The 20,709-nt window shown below is 45.1% G+C and overlaps 2 protein-coding genes across 4 annotated transcripts in view; one reads left to right on the forward strand and one right to left on the reverse strand.

The window, feature by feature from the left end:
* The window catches only part of TBC1D12 (TBC1 domain family member 12), a 93,211-nt gene that overhangs the window by 41,282 nt on the left and 31,220 nt on the right, over positions 1-20,709 (forward strand). The window contains exon 3 of one of the 3 annotated variants that reach the window (XM_073353843.1): positions 2,639-2,695. The exons of the other annotated variants lie outside the window; for them this stretch is intronic. Coding sequence (XP_073209944.1) covers positions 2,639-2,695 — 57 coding nt within the window. The remainder of the gene's footprint in view (positions 1-2,638; positions 2,696-20,709) is intronic. 3 annotated transcript variants of the gene reach the window in all.
* LOC140915148 (uncharacterized) lies at positions 6,262-10,655 on the reverse strand. The gene is made up of 3 exons (XM_073354725.1): positions 10,207-10,655; positions 9,199-9,619; positions 6,262-6,316 (listed from the first exon to the last, which is right to left on the reverse strand). The coding sequence occupies exons 1-3, from the start codon at positions 10,610-10,612 to the stop codon at positions 6,262-6,264; spliced, it is 882 nt and encodes a 293-aa protein (XP_073210826.1). The 5' UTR covers positions 10,613-10,655.

Consider the following 20,709-nt stretch of genomic DNA (forward strand, 5'->3'; position numbering starts at 1 on the left):
GTTGGCAGAGCGTTCCTCCAATCAGTTGTTCTGTGACTCCTACCCTCCTCCACAGGTAAGCTTGTGATTCACCTAATGTGGAATGGATGTGAACAAGCACTTGAAGAAAAAACAGTTACTTACCTTCTCATAACTTCTTCGAGATGTGTTGTTCATGTCCATTCCACCACCCACCCTCCTATCCTGCTGTCGGAGTCACCGGCAAGAAGGAACTGGAGGGGGTTGGGTGGCAGGGGTATATATGCACGGCGTAGTGGCACCAGTTGGGGGGCCCCGCCGGGAGTCACTAAGGGAAAAAGTTTCCGACGCTTGTGCATGCGACACGCGCACACCTAATGTAGAATGGATGTGAACAACACATCTCGAAGAACAACAGTTACGAGAAGGTAAGTAACTGTTTTATCCTGGAGTTTCATCTGTGTGCATGGGACTGTGATCTGGCTTGGTTCCAAAAGATAGCAGATCCAGCAAAGAGATTTTTCCAAAACATTTGCCGGAGGTTTTAATGGCTGTTTGTTCTACTAGTTCAAAGGTTTCAACATGGATGGCCTTAATCTTCTGTTCTGTCTGAGTTCATTCTACCCTCTTCTATGGTTTTGTGACTTTGGATGGATGACCAGTAATTCCAAGTATCTTCATATCTACTGAAGCTGCCTCACAGTTCATTCCGTCTTTCTCAGTCTAGAGAGATGACTCATTTTGAAACATTGGTAATTATAGCTATTGTGGGGAGAAATAGTTTTAAAGGAAGAGTTCTATTAAGTAGCATGTAACAGTGAGTATGTATATACAGTTACAAATTAAATTGTGCAATTTTTTTTATACAAACTTATTGGTAAATGGGGTACTTTATCAAGGACATAGAAAACCTCTCATGGAAGAGATTGAAAATGCTGAAGTTGCTTACCTTAAGCAAATAAGAGGGAACATTATGCAACTTTTATTCAAAAGGTAGGTCGGTACTTTTCTCCCTGTCTCGTCACATGAGAACAAATGTGTAATTCAGTGAAATTAAAAGGTGGGAAATTAAAAATGAATGGAAGGAAATATTTTCACACATGTAACTAATCTGTGGTACGTACTGCCACAGGAGGTCACTGAGGTCAAGAATTGAAGATTTGAAAAGGGACTGAATATTTATATGGACACACAAGGTTATAAAGAATATCCAGTTACATTTGGAAGGAATATGTTAACAGCCTTGAAGCATGAGGTTTAGTCAGTCTAAGAGTCAGAGATTATCTCATATCTGTCTATTGTAGGGTTTTTGCTTTTTTTCTCTGAATTATCAGGTACTGGAGTAGATGGACACTGGATCTTACCTAGTATTGCAATTCCTGCGTTCCTATAAATCTCTATTAAAACATCTTTCGAGGGGGCGGTAGAAACAGTAATGCAAACGCCTGAGTTTACAGTATGTTAACAATTAACATGATCATTGAGCACTTATTCTGAAGTTAACTTTTAAGTTCAAGGACTGAAGAGTTAAGGTTTTGGATTTGGCAATGTATCTAAAATGTTTTATGTGAAAAATGTTGTGAAGATGGGTATTTTGGGATAGAAATTACCCTTATTTGCTATCTGTTTAGTGTCTCCTTTTTAGAGATTTGTGGTTAGATTTTTTTTTCTTAATATCTAGGTTTATTTTGATAGACTTGTAGCTGAAACTTGTATTACTCAGTGTAAGTAACAATTGAGGTGTTCTCCCCCCCCCCCCGCCATTGCCAGCAATCTGGATTTGAATTAATTCATAGCCTCATCATAGGCCATCAGAGCCTAAGTCTGTCATTCAGATGACATGCTCGTTCTCTGTGAAAGGTACTTTTCTTGAACATGATGGATTTTACTGATGCTAATTCCAAAGAGGTAGATCTTGTTCTGATGTATGGACAGACTGATGCCATAGTGTCAAAAAGGGGGAAAAATGTGATACAGGAAGTTTTTTAATGTCTTTTCAAACTTAAGTTAGCTTGATTGTTAGCTACAGTTAATTACTAACATTTCTAATAGAGAAACTCTTTTTAGAGTGGTACCAATTAGCTCAGCTCTTGAATACTACTTAATCGTAATTTTTGTCAATCTCTTAACCTTTTGTTTCCGTGCTGTCTTTTACAGTATGAGTCACAAAATTGGTGTGACATTGTACATGTGTGTTTCTGCTTCATGAGAGACTAATAGTTTAGCAGATATGTATATCCCCAGTTTCCAGTAATGGAGGGAGTGTTTATAATTGTGGAACAGACTATCTGCACCCTTGGCCACAGAGTTTACGCTATGAAGTGCTTGAGGTTTTGATCCCAGAAAAGAAGAATTGTAAAAACTGGGCTGGAGTGAAAGAGGAGGATGAAAGGAGAAGGAAGACCTGTCTCAGAATGAAAGCTCTATGACCCCCCCATTGCAACACATACAAAATGTGAGTCTTTAACAAGTGAGACCTCACATCTGTGCTACACCCTGGTATATCTGGGAAAGGTAAGGCAAGCCCATGTTAGGACAGATGGCATCCTTGCCTCAAAGTAAAAAGTACTTTAGGAATAGAGAAAGCTGTGGAAAAATGAGTTTTAACATACATATTGCAATATTTGAATGACTTTTTTACAACTTTTTACTAAGGCTTTACTTCTGTTTTTCTCATTAGGATGACAGTTCTGGCAGTGTTACATCAGTATCTACTCTCAATCTGTTAAACACAGGGGTATGGAATTTAATATATTCTTTCTAGTCACATTCTGTGCCATGCATGGGATTGTTTAGCAATCATTAAAGTAGAATGAACATCACATTTTCATGGTAGCATGAGTAGTTATGGCACTAAATCATCCAGTCATTAGGTACCATTAGCAACAAGTAAATTTCACGCTTATTGACCTCACTAATGTAATTTAAGAATTGATGTAAAATTGCCACTGCTTTTTTACTAATGTACCAGTTAATTTGGATTTAAATAGCAGAAGGTATATAGTAGGTTATAGTCCAAATGAAGAGTTTCAACAGTACAGTGTTTTGCTATGGGTTTGGCTTCACCTACCAGGAAGCGAAGTGGAAAATAGAGTTATGGTGTCTCAAAAAAATATTCTCTGGCTGACATCTTTGATTGCATAATTTTTTGTTTGTATGCTTCCTGCAAGCATCTTTGGTCCAGCTGTTCCTGATGCAATGGCTGCCTGTCAAGGTATCTGAAGTCATAAGAAGCTTTGACAAGATTTAATCCTTGATTTTTGGAGCCCTCAAATCATGCAAGGGCAGAAATTCTTCCTGGGGGAATTGTCCTTCCCACCCTGACTTCTCTCAAACCAATTTTAGATAAATGAGTGCCCTAGGTTCTGATTTTTGCATGCATTTTCCCCGCTGTAGTGGCGTTTCTTCTCCAGACTAGTCTCCTCTCTTGTGATGCCAGTTTTGGTTGATGAGGATCTAAAGTACACCAGCTTGAAGATGCATCAGGATCCAGACTGCCCCTCACATGGAGCAAGAGTCCATTCTGGACTCCTGCCACATTGGGGGTCATAGTTCTAAAGTCTCAGCCTGAGTAGACTTTTTTTTCAAAAGACCCTCCCAATAATTAAAGCACAAGAACCCCTTAAGTTCCATTTTCAACATAGCTTCCTTTGAATGAGAGAGTGTAGACTAGAGGCCTCATGATCCTGTCCCATGGCAAATTAATATGCAATCTCTCCAAGACATAATATTCTCTATCCTTAGGATGAATGACAATGTTAATTTGCCCATAGAAAATCCACTTTGTTTCACTGACTGGATGGTTTCTCCACTGGATTCCACTGAAAGGAAGGTATGGCATTCACCTTTGGAATACCACACACTTGGGCCTTCGTATCTTTTGCTCTACAACTGAATGTAGTATCTTCCTTAAGTTTCTTCTCTTCAAACACCATCTCAAGGCACACTCTTTTTTTTTTTATAGATTCTGCCTGGCTCACCATCTACTTTTATGTAAAGCAACCTCTGATGCTACCATTTTTGCCACAGATCTAGAGGCTTTGCCATCTTCTTCCCTACCCCCACACACAATTTATGCTTGTGGGTGTTACCACCTTTTTGGGGTGGACTGATTGGTTATCATTTGAGCCACCTTAGATATCTACATAAGGGAGTTAGTGATAAACAGTGTGTTCCGCCCGCCCCCCTCATTCTTCAGGTTTCCCAGCTGCCACTTGTCCTTTTTGATCTCAGATTCTCATACTTTGGTCACAGAAGTCCTCTGCAAGAGAACCATCATGTTATCTTTCCCAGAAGAATTCTCTCAGTGTTTTCTACACTTGTCTTCTGATTGACACATGCACCATGGGGACTTTCACCCCTTCCTACATCTTTGCTGTCTCAGATGGTCCCACAAACAAACTTTGTGTAGAGATTCCAAGATCTACTATTCAAGCTGTTCAGTGGACTTCAGGGAATTCCTCATGTTTTCATGGCTGTTGGTCTACTTGCATTATCCTCACTTTGCCCTTGGGGATTTTTCTTTGCAATATAGTATCTGCTCTTTGGAGTCTAGTTAGTTCATAGTGGCTTTATCTTGTCAGTTCTGTTTTCAAGCTTGTGCTGAGATAGTGATTACAAGTGTATCCCACCTAAAAGACCTCTTCATCTGCACTAAACTGGGTTCTCCAAGACAGGGTTCTAATTTACAAAGCCCACAATAGGTCCTTAATCAACCAAGGGAAAGTCTCTCACCTGTCTTCCTCCCAGGAATTACATCACTTGTGCATGGGTTGCCAAAGCTTTTCTTTCTCATGACACACTTCTCACACTTTAATCCTCCCAGGCTTAAGGTGTTTCCACGTATTTCACCCAGTCAGCATGACTTTGCCTATCTTGGGAGGTTTTGTGGCCTATATGAACTTGCTCCTATGGGCAATAGTACATTACTACTGAGGAAATTCTGCACCACTGCGTGTCCCCTTGCAGATTCTCTTTGGTTCCTGCATCACCACTTTCTGTGGGGAAGCAAAGAGAAGCTGCATCAGTGCTCACTCACTCCTCCCTGGCAACGCGGGTGTTTCAGTTTTGGGCAGCCGGGGAAAAGAGGTAAGTCACTGCATAGGGGGTGGGGTATAGGTCTGGGGCCAGTCTGGCTGCCCAGGGATGTTAGTCCTGGGCAGGAGGAGGTGGATGGAGACTGAGTTCTCCCTTCCCCTTTTGCTGCACGCAGTCGCTGGGTCTGGGTCAGATCAATCCCCAAAACCTCCCCTGGCTGCAGGAAGCTCTGTACCATGGGGAGGTGGGTTGGCTGGGGGGAGGGGAGGGTCTGGGTGTGGGGGGGAGGGAGGTTGGGTGCGGGGGTCCATATGCGTGGGGGTTGAGCAGCTCCCCCTACAGTGACCCCTCCGCACTTCCTGGCCCTGTTGCTCCTCAACCATGGGGAAAAGGGGTCACTGTAGGGGGAGCTTCTCCCCCATCTGCCCAACCCCTGTGCATCTGGATGACACCCCCCCCATCCCAAGCATCACCACCGCCTGTAACCTCCTGCACCCAGAACCCACCCCACTGAGCCTCACCCCATGCATCAGGAGCCCCCCAGTACACAGGCCCCCCCATTAAGACCCTCACCCCACTGAGTCCCAACCAGCTGGACCCTGACCCCAACCCTACCAAGCTCCACTACCCCAGCACCCACATCCCCAGATGAGCCCCCCCCATCCCAGCCCTCCCTGCTGAGCCCTAACCACCTTCACTTGGATTCCCCTGCAGAGTCCCATTTCCCCTGCACCCACAACCTCCAAAGGAGCCCCTCCACCCACCTTCTACTAAGATGCTTGTACCTGGATTGTGCCACACTGAAAGAACCCTGGTACTCTTGAAGAAATTATACCCCCAAAATAAAAAAATTTAAAATTCAGCAAAGTTCTGCATATTTTATTTGTCAAAATAACAGAATATAATTACACCATTTTCAATTATTTGCTGACCAGTGTTTTTAAATAATTTTGATAATTTTATTTCAAAAAACTTGTCAGCAAATAATTGAAAATGGTGTGATTATATTGTGTTAGTTTGACAAATAAAATATGCAGAAGTTTGCAGGGATTTTAAAATGTGTGCAGAGTTTTAATTTTTTGGTGCAGAATTCCCTCAGGAATAGAAAATGCATGTCCCTTTCAGTCCCTTCCTTTCTTGTGATCAGATGGAAATTGCTCTTCTCTTGGGAAGAGCCCCTCTGTTCCCCTGGCCTGATGGGAACACCACCCCCATTGTATAGTGTGTCTACCTCATTTACCTCCTCATAGCCTTACCTGCATAACTTCAGATACATGTCTCCTGGGCTGGGGAGGAGCCTGCTTCGGGTTCACCTACTTTTCTAGGGTGCAAAAAGTGCAAGTTGAGCTTTAATGTACTCAAGCTTTTGGCTATCTGCTTTGTTCTTCTGACCTGGGAGCCAGTGTTTCTCAACACATCTTCTGGTTCAGTAAAACACATCTAGGGCCAAAGAATATAGGCCATAGTTACAGGAAGCAGGACTCTGTCCTGAGAAGCAGTGACTCTGAAAAAGGTTAGGGAGTAGTGATGGATAATCATTTGAACATGAGCTCCCTGTGCAATGCTGTGGCCAAAAGGGCTAGTGTAATCCTTGGATGTATAAATAGGGGAATCTTGAGTAGCAGCTGAGAGGTTATTTTACCTCTGTCTTTGGCACTGGTGCAACTGCTGCTGGAATGCTGTGTCCAGTTCTGGTGCCCATAGTTCAAGAAGGATATTGATAAATTGGAGATGCTTCAGAGAAAAGCCATGAGCATGATTAAAGGATTAAAAAACATGGTTTATAGTGATAGACTCAGAGCTCTCAATCTATTTAGCTTAATGAGGAGGTTAAGGAGTGACTTGATTACATATATAAGTAATCAGCATTGGGAACAAATATTTAATAATGGGCTCTTCAGTCTAGCAGAAAAAGCTGAGCCAGTGGCTGGAAGTTGAAGCTAGACAAATTCAGACTTGAAATAAACTACATTTTTAACCATGAAGTCAATTAATCATTGGAACAGCTTACCAAGGGTTGTGGTGGATTCTCCATCATTGGCCATTTTTTAAGTCAAGAGTTGCAGGCGAAACGGACTGCTAGCAGTCGTACTGTACCATCTTCTGCCGAGCAGCCATGAGATGTGGATGGCATGCAGTCCTTCTGCACCGTCTGCTGCCAGCCAAAGATGTAAAAGATAGATGGAGTGGGTCAAAACAAGAAATAGACCAGATTTGTTTTGTACTCATTTGCCTCCTCCCCTGTCTAGGGGACTCATTCCTCTAGGTCACACTGCAGTCACTCACAGAGAAGGTGCAGCGAGGTAAATCTAGCCATGTATCAATGAGAGGCCAGGCTAACCTCCTTGTTCCAATAAGAACGATAACTTAGGTGCACCATTTCTTATTGGAACCCTCCGTGAAGTCCTGCCTGAAATACTCCTTGATGTAAAGACACCCCCTTTGTTGATTTTAGCTCCCTGAAGCCAACCCTGTAAGCCGTGTCGTCAGTCGCCCCTCCCTCCGTCAGAGCAACGGCAGACAATCGTTCCGCGCCTTTTTTCTGTGCGGACGCCATACCAAGGCAAGCATGGAGGCCGCTCAGCTCGCTTTGGCAATTAGGAGCACATTAAACACCACACGCATTATCCAGCAGTCTATGCAGCACCAGAACCTGGCAAAGCGATACCGGGCGAGGAGGCGACGTCAGCGCGGTCACGTGAGTGATCAGGACATGGACACAGATTTCTCTAAAAGCATGGGCCCTGCCAATGCATGCATCATGGTGCTAATGGGGCAGGTTCATGCTGTGGAACGCCGATTCTGGGCTCGGGAAACAAGCACAGACTGGTGGGACCGCGTAGTGTTGCAGGTCTGGGACGATTCCCAGTGGCTGCGAAACTTTCGCATGCGTAAGGGCACTTTCATGGAACTTTGTGACTTGCTTTCCCCTGCCCTGAGGCGCATGAATACCAAGATGAGAGCAGCCCTCACAGTTGAGAAGCGAGTGGCGATAGCCCTGTGGAAGCTTGCAACGCCAGACAGCTACCGGTCAGTTGGGAATCAATTTGGAGTGGGCAAATCTACTGTGGAGGCTGCTGTGATGCAAGTAGCCCATGCAATCAAAGATCTGCTGATATCAAGGGTAGTGACCCTGGGAAAGGTGCAGGTCATAGTGGATGGCTTTGCTGCAATGGGATTCCCTAACTGTGGTGGGGCTATAGACGGAACCCATATCCCTATCTTGGCACCGGAGCACCAAGCCGCCGAGTACATAAACCGCAAGGGGTACTTTTCGATAGTGCTGCAAGCTCTGGTGGATCACAAGGGACGTTTCACCAACATCAACGTGGGATGGCCGGGAAAGGTGCATGATGCTCGCATCTTCAGGAACTCTGGTCTCTTTCAAAAGCTGCAGGAAGGGACTTTATTCCCAGACCAGAAAATAACTGTTGGGGATGTTGAAATGCCTATATGTATCCTTGGGGACCCACCCTACCCCTTAATGCCATGGCTCATGAAGCCATACACAGGCAGCCTGGACAGTAGTCAGGAGCTGTTCAACTACAGGCTGAGCAAGTGCAGAATGGTGGTAGAATGTGCATTTGGACGTTTAAAGGCGCGCTGGCGCAGTTTACTGACTCGCTTAGACCTCAGCGAAACCAATATTCCCACTGTTATTACTGCTTGCTGTGTGCTCCACAATATCTGTGAGAGTAAGGGGGAGACGTTTATGGCGGGGTGGGAGGTTGAGGCAAATCGCCTGGCTGCTGGTTACACGCAGCCAGACACCAGGGCGGTTAGAAGAGCACAGGAGGGCGCGGTACGCATCAGAGAAGCTTTGAAAACCAGTTTCATGACTGGCCAGGCTACGGTGTGAAAGTTCTGTTTGTTTCTCCTTGATGAAACCCCCCGCCCCTTGGTTCACTCTACTTCCCTGTAAGCTAACCACCCTCCCCTCCTCCCTTCAATCACCGCTTGCAGAGGCAATAAAGTCATTGTTGCTTCACATTCATGCATTCTTTATTCATTCATCACACAAATAGGGGGATGACTACCAAGGTAGCCCAGGAGGGGTGGTGGAGGAGGGAAGGAAAATGCCACACAGCACTTGAAGCACAGCACTTTAAAAGTTTACAACTTTAAAATTTATTGAATGACAGCCTTCTTTTTTTGGGGCAATCCTCTGTGGTGGAGTGGCTGGTTGGCCGGAGGCCCCCCCACCGCGTTCTTGGGCGTCTGGGTGTGGAGGCTATGGAACTTGGGGAGGAGGGCGGTTGGTTACAGAGGGGCTGCAGTGGCAGTCTGTGCTCCAGCTGCCTTTGCTGCAGCTCAACCATACACTGGAGCATACTGGTTTGGTCCTGCAGCAGCCTCAGCATTGAATCCTGCCTCCTCTCATCACGCTGCCGCCACATTTGAGCTTCAGCCCTGTCTTCAGCCCGCCACCTCTCCTCCCAGTCATTTTGTGCTTTCCTGCACTCTGACATTATTTGCCTCCATGCATTCGTCTGTGCTCTGTCAGTGTGGGAGGACAGCATGAGCTCGGAGAACATTTCATCGAGAGTGCGTTTTTTTTTTTTCTTTCTAAGCTTCACTAGCCTCTGGGAAGGAGAAGATCCTGTGATCATTGAAACACATGCAGCTGGTGGAGAAAAAAAAGGGACAGCGGTATTTAAAAAGACACAATTTCTAGAACAATGGGTACACTCTTTCAGGGTAAACCTTGCTGTTAACATTACATACATAGCACATGTGCTTTCGTTACAAGGTCGCATTTTGCCTCCTCCCACCGCGTGACTACCCCCTCAACCTTCCCCCCTCCCTGTGGCTAACAGCGGGGAACATTTCTGTTTAGCCACAGGCAAACAGCCCAGCAGGAATGGGCTCCTCTGAGTGTCCCCTGAAGAAAAGCACTCTATTTCAACCAGGTGACCATGAATTATATCTCACTCTCCTGAGGATAACACAGAGAGATAAAGAACGGATGTTGTTTGAATGCCAGCAAACATACACTGCAATGCTTTGTTCTACAATGATTCCCGAGTACATGTTACTGGCCTGGAGTGGTAAAGTGTCCTACCATGAAGGACGCAATAAGGCTGCCCTCCCCAGAAACCTTTTGCAAAGGCTTTAGGACTACATCTAGGAGAACCGCAAATGCCAGGGCAAAGTAATCCTTTCACATGCTTGCTTTTAAACCATGTATAGTATTTTAAAAGGTACACTCACCAGAGGTCCCTTCTCCGCCTGCTGGGTCCAGGAGGCAGCCTTGGGTGGGTTCGGGGGGTACTGGCTCCAGGTCTAGGGTGAGAAACAGTTCCTGGCTGTCGGGAAAACCGGTTTCTCCGCTTGCTTGCTGTGAGCTATCTACAACCTCCTCCTCCTCATCATCTTCTTCGTCCCCAAAACCTGCTTCCGTATTGCCTCCATCTCCATTGAAGGAGTCAAACAACACGGCTGGGGTAGTGGTGGCTGAACCCCCTAAAATGGCATGCAGCTCATCATAGAAGCGGCATGTTTGGGGCTCTGACCCAGAGTGGCTGTTCGCCGCTCTGGTTTTCTGGTAGGCTTGCCTCAGCTCCTTCAGTTTCACGCGGCACTGCTTCGGGTCCCTGTTATGGCCTCTGTCCTTCATGCCCTGGGAGATTTTGACAAAGGTTTTGGCATTTCGAAAACTGGAACGGAGTTCTGATAGCACGGATTCCTCTCCCCAAACAGCGATCAGATCCCGTACCTCCTGTTCGGTCCATGCTGGAGCTCTTTTGTGATTCTGGGACTCCATCATGGTCACCTGTGCTGATGAGCTCTGTATGGTCACCTGCAGCTTGCCACACTGGCCAAACAGGAAATGAGATTCAAAAGTTCGTGGTTCTTTTCCTGTCTACCTGGCCAGTGCATCTGAGTTGAGAGCGCTGTCCAGAGCGGTCATAATGGAGCACTCTGGGATAGCTCCCGGAGGCCAATACCATCGAATTGTGTCCACAGTACCCCAAATTCGAGCCGGCAACGTCGATTTAAGCGCTAATCCCCTTGTCAGGGGTGGAGTAAGGAAATCGATTTTAAGAGCCCTTTAAGTCGAAATAAAGGGCTTCATTGTGTGGACGGGTGCAGGTTTACATCGATTTAACACTGCTAAATTCGACCTAAAGTCCTAGTGTAGATAAGGGCTTTGAAACAGCCTAATATTATCATTCTAACTGGCTTAATTTGCTTGATTAGCATTGTTCAACTTAGTTATGTAGTAAATATTTTGTAATATGAGACTGTAAATCTGTACAGATATAGCAATGCTCTTTGTATGGTAAGTTGGAAAAGTTTTCAGTGAGCAGTATCTTTTGAAAGCCTAGTTCAGGGGTGGGCAAACTTCTTGGCCTGAAGGCCACATCAGGGTGTGAAACTGTATGGAGGGCTGGGTAGGGAAGGCTATGCCTCCCCAAACAGCCTGGCCCGCGCTCCCTATCAACCCTCTCCCACTTCCCACCCCCTGACTGCCCCCACAGAACCCCCGAGCCATCCAACACCCCCTGCTCCTTGTCCCCTGACTGCCCCCTCCTGCGAACCCCCCGCCCCAAACCGCCCCCTCCTCGGGACCTCACCCCCTATCCAATCTCCCTTTCCCCCTTATTGCCCCCCCACCGCCTATCCAACCCCCCGAACCTCTGCCCCATCCAACTGCTCTCTGTCCCCTGACTGCCACCCAGGACCCCCTTCCCCTTATCCAGCGCCTCCCCTTACCATGCCACGCAGAGCAGCAGGAGCTCGCAGCCCTCCCACCCAGACTGAGCCAGCTGTGCTACCTGTGTGGCAGTGGGGGAGGGGAGCTCAAGGGCCGGGCAGGACAGTTCCGCGGATGTGGCCTGTAGTGTGTAGTTTGCCCACCTCTGGTCTAGTTGGTGTGCTATTTGAAGACCACTTATATTTTATTTTAATGTAAGTCTTCTGTAATTTTTTTGCGTGGTGCTATTTATATCATTACCACCCGTAACTGCACTGACATACTGAGAGTTTGATGTAAATTTTTTTATGTCCTTTTACAGTTTTATTAAAACTGAGTGGAATCCTGTTTCAACAGTTGAAGTTGATAAATAAAGATAGCAGCGAGAGTGGGTCTATTAAAGCTTTACATAGTCTGAAAGATAGAATGCTACCTAACTGCTAAGCGCTTGTCAATAGGCTTGCCTTTCAATTTCAGTCTCTCTCACATATCTATTAGATAAGTTTTACCATTACTGTAAATCCAATCTCTTTTTCTCTGGAATAGGCATTATACAAAGTAATTTTTTTTAAAAAAACTCTCATATAGGAAAATCTATTCCTGAACAGTTCTATTTTAAAAAAAATTAGTTCTTGTATCACATTCTTGTGGTGACTGTATCTTTGAAAGTGCTGTGAAGTGTGGAATTAGCCTTAACTTTTTGTTAAACAAAGACCCTAAAAGAACTGTGTGAACTCATTAGACAATTCTCTACCCTATATGAATTAATGTAGAGCCCTATCTGTTGATTTTAATAAGAGCATCGGGTATAGTGAGTTTGCCAGTATCCGCTGTGCCCCAGAAAAGAAGTCTAATTGAGGACTAATGATATAAAAATCAGAGGTATTTAGTTCAAAATGACAGGAGTGAACCTAGAGAAAAGAGTGTTAAGGGCTCAGTGTGTTACATAGCAAGCTTTTTGGATTGTGTAGAGCTGTGCTATTGCGTCAGTTACAACAGGGGGTGAAAGAGACTTGATCTGCTATAATCTTATCTGGGAGTTACCCTAGGGTAAAGCTCATGACCACTTCTGACCCAGCCTTATGGCTACATCTAAAGATGCAGTCTGTCAGATGGAATCGCTCTCTGGCTTCAGAGTTAGCTTTCCCACACAGTTAGGAACTACCCTTCCCCTGAAGTTTAATCATAGGATTACCATAGACTTTTACGGTAAGGTTTATCTTTTTATAATCACTATACTATCTTCTAAAAGTTTAAATTTTGAGGTAATAACTGTGGGAGTGCTAGACCACATAGTTCTGAAAATCCATGGTCACTCAGATAATTTAGCCACTAAAATACTATTTTGTATTAATTTAGTATTATAGGTAAAACTACTGACAGCTTTTCTTGGACTCAAGCTAGAACAAACTTTATGGCAGGGGTGGCCAACCTGAGTGTGAGAAGGAGCCATAATTTACCAGTGTACCAAAGAGCCACGGTAATACATCAGCAGCCACCCCATCAGCTCTTCCCCGACCCCGCTCCCAGCACCTCCCACACACGGGCAGCCCCGCTGATCAGCACCTCCCCCTCCCTCCCCGCACCTCCCAGTCAGCTGTTCCGTGGCATGCAGGAGGCTCTGGATAGAGGGGAGAGGAGCGAAGGCACTGCAGGCTCAAGGGAGGGGATGGGGGTGGGAAGGGGTGGAGTGGGGGCAGGGCCTGTGGCAGAGCCAGGGGTTAGGCAGTGGGCACCCCCTGGCACATTGGAAAGTTGGTGTCTCTAGGTCCAGCCCCGGAGTTGGTGCCTGTACAAGGAGCCGCATATTAACTTCTGAAGAGCTGAATGTGGCTCCGGAGCCACAGGTTGGCCACCCCTGCTTTATGGCAACAAGATGCATGTCACTGTTTTCAATGAAAATTGGTGAATTAGACACCTGTTTTAGCAGCATAATGACTGTCCATTTCCAATATTATGGATCTAAGTTTGGATTTTAATGTTGAATTAATCTTTAAATTCTGATAATGAGATCTAACACAATTTCATAACTCTTCCAAGAACTTGCAGACATTTATAGGTTCTACTCTCTGGCACCACTGAAGACCAAACATTTGTTTATTTTGTAAAATTTCTCTTAAACTGTGGTATTAAGACTTCCTCTTCTTATTCATGGAGAAAGAGGGGTGGATGGGACTTTGGCAGGGTCCCTATCACTTCAGAGGCTTTCTTTTGTTACAACTACTCTCCTATCTTTCTGCTGCTAAGAGTGAATGGGCCAGCAACACTGGGTCAGGTAAACTTCTATCTTGTGGAATAAAAGGGAAAATAGCATCTTGTTCAGACTCTGTCTGCTGGTGTTCACCTGCCTACTTATATTTTAACATATATTTCACTTTTATTTAGGTGGACATGTGATGTGGAATTTTTGGAGATGACATAGTTTGGAATTTTCACCCCTCTCTTATTATGGATTTGTCAGAATTCTGACAATCTCCCTGAAGATAATTGCCCTTTTTCTCTCCCCCAGATATTAGTAAACATTCTTACATCCATCCCTTGCCACTGTTGGCGCACAGGGCGGAAACGTATCTTTCATTCCTCAGCCGTTACCTGCTGCAGCTTCCATTTGCTCTATGTGTTGAGATTGACTGTGCTGCCCTCGCTGCTAAAGGTGATCTTAAGGCTTCTTTTGGGCACCTGCATTTCCTGACACCAGTTGGTGTTCACTTGATAGCTTTATATGGGAGTCTCTGTATTGGCATCTGGAATATATGCCCTAAATATGTCCAGTGCTTTCTTCAAATTCTGATGGAAACGAGCTGCTGGTTAGTGATTTTCTTGAATCTCTTCTTTGGTAATGAAGTTTTTCTAAACAATGCCCAGAATTTTTCGTAGGCGCTTATTTTCTAAGGCTTCCTTTTTTCCTAATGATTTGGTAGATCTCCAGCTCTCGCAGCTGTATGGTAACACTGAAATTACGTTTGAATTGAAAATTCTCACTTTTATTCCGGCCATACGTCTTTGGTTTCCATATTCTGATTAGTAAATATTCTGGATGTCTTTCCTTTTCTTGGTGTCACTGCCTTCATTTTCAATTGGCCAATATGGTGCTGCCCAGATCAGTGAATGGCTCAAATTTATTGGTGTGTGGTTTTTTTTTTGTTTTTTTTTTTGGCCTTCTAAGGTGACGTTACTGCTTGATGTGTGGGTTTCAAAGATGTTTGTTTTAGCATAACTAATTTTGAGCCCTGCTTGGCATATGCTTTTTTTTTTTTTTTTGGGGCCAGGTTGTCACTTTGGGGGCTGGGGGTATTGTTCAGTAGCACAATATCATCTTCAAAGTCTAAGTCTTCTAGGCATTTTCCATCTGTCCATCCTATGCCAATATTTGTGTAGTTAATGCACTTCATTATGCAGTCTGTGCCAATGTCAAACAGTGGAGATAAAATGCAGCCCTATTTTATGCCAGTGTCCGCGTTGAACCATTATGTTGTCCAGTGGTTCACTTCTACAAATCACCTCATATCTCTGTACATGGCCCTGATGATGTTGACTGCTTTAGGGCTGAAGAATATTCCTCAATACTATGTCAGAGCAGGTTGTCAAAATGCCTTTTGAAAATTAATGAAATTGATAATGAGGACAGGTTGCTATTCTATACGTTCTTTTATAATGGTCCTTAGTGTGAATATCTGATCTATACAATCTCTTGTACCTGAATCCAGTCTGTTCTTCTCCAAGCTTTGCCTCCTCTGCTCCTTTCATCTTGTTTAGCATCACACATCAGAAGGCTTTTCCTGACCAGAGAAAGTAGTGTAACTCCTCTAGTTTTTCATAAGATCACCCTTTTGGAGTATTTTGACAATGGTTCCATGTTTCTGGCCAGGAGGGGTCTTTTTCCTCAAACTTCACTAAACTGCTCTTCCATTTTTAAAGTGTTTGCTTACTGCCAGCATCAAACTTTCTAGGGCTCTGGCTTCCAGAGACTGGCTTTCACTAGGAACTTTCATGCATCGTGAGGAGTTGGCAGTGTTCTCTACTCAGCAGGCATTTGTACCGGAATGGTAGCTTCGTTCAATTTCTGTAACCAGTGAGGGTTTTTTTTTTTATGAGGCTAGATGGCTAGCTTTGCACTCAACCTTCCCCACTTAATTCAGGCTTGGTACAGGCAGCCCCATCAAAGTCCAGCAGGCATGGCTATTAAAAGATAAGTGTAATTTTTTTTTAAAACAATGAGCTTTTGATTCTGCACCAGATTCAGTAGAGGAAAGAAAATAAACTCCTTTTTGTCCTTCAAAGTGGCTAGTACATCAAGTATTTAATAAAAATTCTATCACCTGTAATAGTATTTTACCTACTCAAAAGTTTGCACGAATGTTAATTAAAAGTTAACATTAAAGCTTGTTGTCCAGCCCCCCATGACCACCAACATCTGACCAAGGGAAATTTTGCTGTCCACTAGACAAGCTACTGTGCTGCACTTCAAATTTCTGGGTGCATTTGGTTTGTTGCAGTTCTCCATGTAGTTGCTGTTAAATAAGTTATAACCCAGTCTGAACTTGGAGGAAAGAAACTGTACATAAAGACTTTTCTAAGGCACAAATCACTGTTGTATCTAAACACCTCAAGCATTAATAAATTTGTCCCTGAAATAGTACTTTGTGGGGGGAAGTAGATGAGGAACCGAAAGCAAGGAGAAATTAAATAGCGTGTGCTGGTTGCAGAAGAAGTCTGCGGCGATAGGAACAGAAACTGAGTTCCAGTGAAGTGCCTTTTCATGAAGACTATAATATACAGCAGGAGAAAAAAATCTATCTTTTGTTAAGAGCCCTCAGAGTTTGCCGTTCTATCAATTTGTGCAAGCTCTATATGCCCTTTAAGGCTAACCCAAGCTAAGCAGCTTGGGGTTCCCTTACTTAAGATTAGAAATATTGACTTCTCCAAATTCCAAGTAGCATAGTTATACAGTTGCTTTTGGTCAGACATTTGTATTCCCTTCCCCTAGAGCAGCGGCTCTCAAGCAGGGATCCGTGTACCCCGGGGGGGGGGGGGGCGTCAAGCCCTTTCGGGGGGATGTGGGACCCTGTGGCTGGAACCCAGAGCCTGAGTCTCAGTGCCGCCCGAGCCTTGGTGCCGTCCCTGCTGTAGGGCTGAAGGCCCAAGTGCTGGTTGCTCCCCATTCCTGCAGTGGCAGAGCGGTCCTGAGGGCAGCTCCTCACACCACTTCCTCCTCTCTCTGCCCCCGAGTCCCCGCCCTTTTGCCAGGTCAGAGGCGGGAAGCTGGAATCAGGCAGTGTGGGCAGCTGTTGCTCCAGCTGGTGCCATGGAGCAGGCAGCCACGTCGTTCCATTTCCTGCTGCTGGTGCCTGGGTTGTGGCTGCTCCTCAGCTCAAGCAGCTGGTAAGAGCTGCCTAGGCAGGGGGACCCAGCTCTGTGCCCAGAAGAGCCATTGGGGAGCAGTTACCACAGGCGAGCCCTTCTAATGCACAGTCCCTAACTACTCCCTCCCTGCACCTGAGCTACTCCCCTCCCCGCACACAGCCCCGAGCTACCCCACTACCTGCACCCTGAGCTACCTCCCTGCCTGCACACAGCCCCTAGTGACTCCCTGTCTCCACCCTGAGATTCTTCTCTCTCTCACTCACACTCACACACACACACGCCCCCTTCCATGCAGAGCTGGCCCAAGCCCTGCTGGCCCTTACCTCCCCAAAATAGAAGTCAAAGTATGCTTATGCCCGAGGGCCCAACCCCGGCCCGAAGCCCCGAGTCTTCCCCCCTCCCTTGCTGAGCCCTGGAGTCTTTATAGCATGTTGAGGTGGGCCTCAGAAAGAAAAAGGTTGAAACCCCTGCCCTAGAGTTCAAACTGATGGTACAAATGTCCACGCCTGTCTCCTCTTTGGGCGGGGGGATGGGGGGAAGGTGGAGGGAGTAGCAATCAACAAAGTTTTTTTGTCCTTTGTTTCACAATGGCTCATTTGGTTTCAGTGGGCCTTCTTGTATGCAGGACCAGCACTTCCCTCTGGTGTGGCCATATTAGTCCATATTTTTGCATTCTCTTCTCTTCTCTCCTCGCCCCCCTGTGATAGACTTCTAGATCCTACACAGGTTTCAAACATCCGTAGGGTAATTCTGCAATCATTCTTCAAATCGTCCTCAATTCCCCTTCCTCCTGGGATTAGGATGACTGCTTGCTAATCACCAAGAGTGGAATCTGTGTGGATGGTCACTTTAAGTTATTTGTTCTTCCTGTATGGTAAGTAACTGTAGTTCTTAAAGATGTGTTGTCCACATGGATTCCACGTCTGTCCCTCCCTCCGGCCCCGCTGGTAGGAGTCCTCGTATTGAGTGAGGGAAGTGAGCTTAGGTGGTAGCTGCCATGTTCTTTTTAACCTCCCTCCCCTGCTAACTGAAGCAAGAGGGTGAGCAAGGTGCAGTTGTGGCCCAGTGGACACAGCTTTTCAAAAGAATCCCATGTTCGTATAATTTGCGCCAACAGTGAAATCAGTGTGGACCACCCATCTTGAAGTCACTATTGAGCAAGTAACTATTACTTACTTTTTACTGTCCTGCCAAGTATCAGTTGGTGTTTTGAATAATAAAGGATTTTGCAGACAAACTTTTAAACTGGTACCATTGTTGGATATAAGATGTTGATTCTGCCTGGACCTGTATAATTCTAGATCAAGCCCTGCAGTTCAGACCTGAAGCTTGCAATACGTTTACTAGCAGTTTAGTTGCTTAGGCACAGGAACATCAACTCTTAAAGTCCTGACAATTGTAGTGCATAGTGTAAATGGAGAAAATGGTCACTGATATCCACAGTTTCTAGAAATGTTATAAACTAGTAGGTTTCATGCATGCTCAATGCAAATCCTTGGATCTCAGGATAAAATATTTTATTTTTCCAGAAACATGAAGGTTCTTATGCAGGAATCTTCATCTCTTCTCAGGTCTGAACTATCAGTGAAGCTGGTGTATGACTTCTATCAGGACCCTAAATGTAAAGGAATTCAAGCAGTTCTGATGCTCCCTTTCTTTTTCAACCTGCTAGACCTTCATGTCTACTATTGTGGTCAGATGGGGCCTTACCACTGTCCTGTCTACCGGATTGTTTCACTAATGCTTTAGCTAAGGCCTTCTGAACTGGGACACAAGATGGTGCAACCTTTATGCCTCTCAGAGAAGCAATCTAGCTTCCTTGACCAAGGATATTTCAGATACCTTTTCCCCCATCTCCCGTGTTGTCATCCCCTCCCTCCAAAAAAAAAAATAAAATAAATAAAAAAGCTCTTGGCTTACATTCTGAAGCCTGAAGGTGGTGGCTTCTTTGATAATGAACATAAGCAAGGCCTGGGGTGCCCCACGACAAGTATGACCTAAATTTAAAGTTATCAGACTAATGCGGGGGCACACACATTCAAGAAAATTGTGTGCTTGGGACTTTTAACTATAACTGTTGTTAGTACTCTTATTGTTAATATTTTTTGGCTTTAGTTGACCACTTTAGGAGTAGGAAAACTATCAGTGTTTTTTTCCAATCATATCTTTCCTGTATCTTAAGAGTTTGGAAACATTGTCTTCGTAAAACTAGAACATTTCATGTAATTTAATTGGTACCTCTGTCTTTTAATCACACAAATCAAAGCTAAGAACTTAATTGTTGTCCGAGATGCAGGATGATTTAATCTATTTTCTTTTTGTTGAGTAACTACTATTTTTATCATGCAACTCAGACCAACTATGGATACTCTTTGAGTGAATCCATTAAACATAGTTATTCCCTGGATTCCAGTGTGTCATTTAAAAACTTCATAGAATATCAGAGTTGGAAGGGACCTCTGGAGGTCATCTAGTCCAACCCCCTGCCCAGAGCAGGACCAATCCCCAACTAAATCATCCCAGCCAGGGCTTTGTCAAGCCTGACCTTAAAAACTTCTAAGGAAGGGGATTCCACCACCTCCCTAGGTAACGCATTCCAGTGTTTCACCACCCTCCTAGTGAAAAAGTTTTTCCTAATATCCAACCTAAATCTCCCCCACTGCAACTTGAGACCATTACTCCCTGTCCTGTCATCTGCTATCACTGAGAATAGTCTAGCTCCATCCTCTTTGGATCCACCTTTCAGGTAGTTAAAAGCAACTATCCAATCCCCCCTCATTCTTCTCTTCTGTAGACTAAACAATCCCAGTTCCCTCAGCCTCTCCTCATAGGTCATGTGTTCCAGACCCCTAATCATTTTTGTTGCCCTTCGCTGGACTCTCTCCAATTTATCCACATCCTTCTTGTAGTGTGGGGCCCAAAACTGGACACAGAACTCCAGATGAGGCCTCACCAATGTCGAATAGAGGGGAACGATCATGTCTCTCAATCTGCTGGCAGTGCCCCTACTTATACATCCCAAAATGCCATTGGCCTTCATAGCAACAACGGCACACTGTTGACTCATATCCAACTTCTCATCCACTGTCACCCCTAGGTCCTTCTCTGCAGAACTGCTACCTAGCCATTCGGTCCCTAGTCTGTAGCGGTGCATTGGATTCTTCCGTCCTAAGTGCAGGACTCTGCACTTGTCCTTGTTGAACCTCATCAGATTTCTTTTGGCCCAATCCTCCAATTTGTCTAGGTCCCTCTGTATCCTATCCCTCCCCTCCAGCTTATCTACCACTCCTCCCAGTTTAGTGTCCTCTGCAAACTTGCTGAGGGTGCAATCCACACCATCCTCCAGATCATTAATGGAGATATTGAACAAAACCGGCCCCAGGACCGACCCTTGGGGCACTCCGCTAGATACCGGCTGCCAGTTAGACATGGAGCCATTGATCACTACCCGTTGAGCCCGACAATCTAGCCAACTTTCTACCCACCTTGTAGTGCATCCATCCAGCCCATACTTCTTTAACTTGCTGACAAGAATACTGTGGGAGACCGTGTCAAAAGCTTTGCTAAAGTCAAGGAATAACACGTCCAGTGCTTTCCCCTCATCCACAGAGCCAGTTATCTCGTCATAGAAGGCAATTAGATTAGTCAGGCAT

The sequence above is a fragment of the Lepidochelys kempii genome, chromosome 7 (assembly GCF_965140265.1).
Source record: "Lepidochelys kempii isolate rLepKem1 chromosome 7, rLepKem1.hap2, whole genome shotgun sequence".
NCBI lineage: Eukaryota > Metazoa > Chordata > Testudines > Cheloniidae > Lepidochelys > Lepidochelys kempii.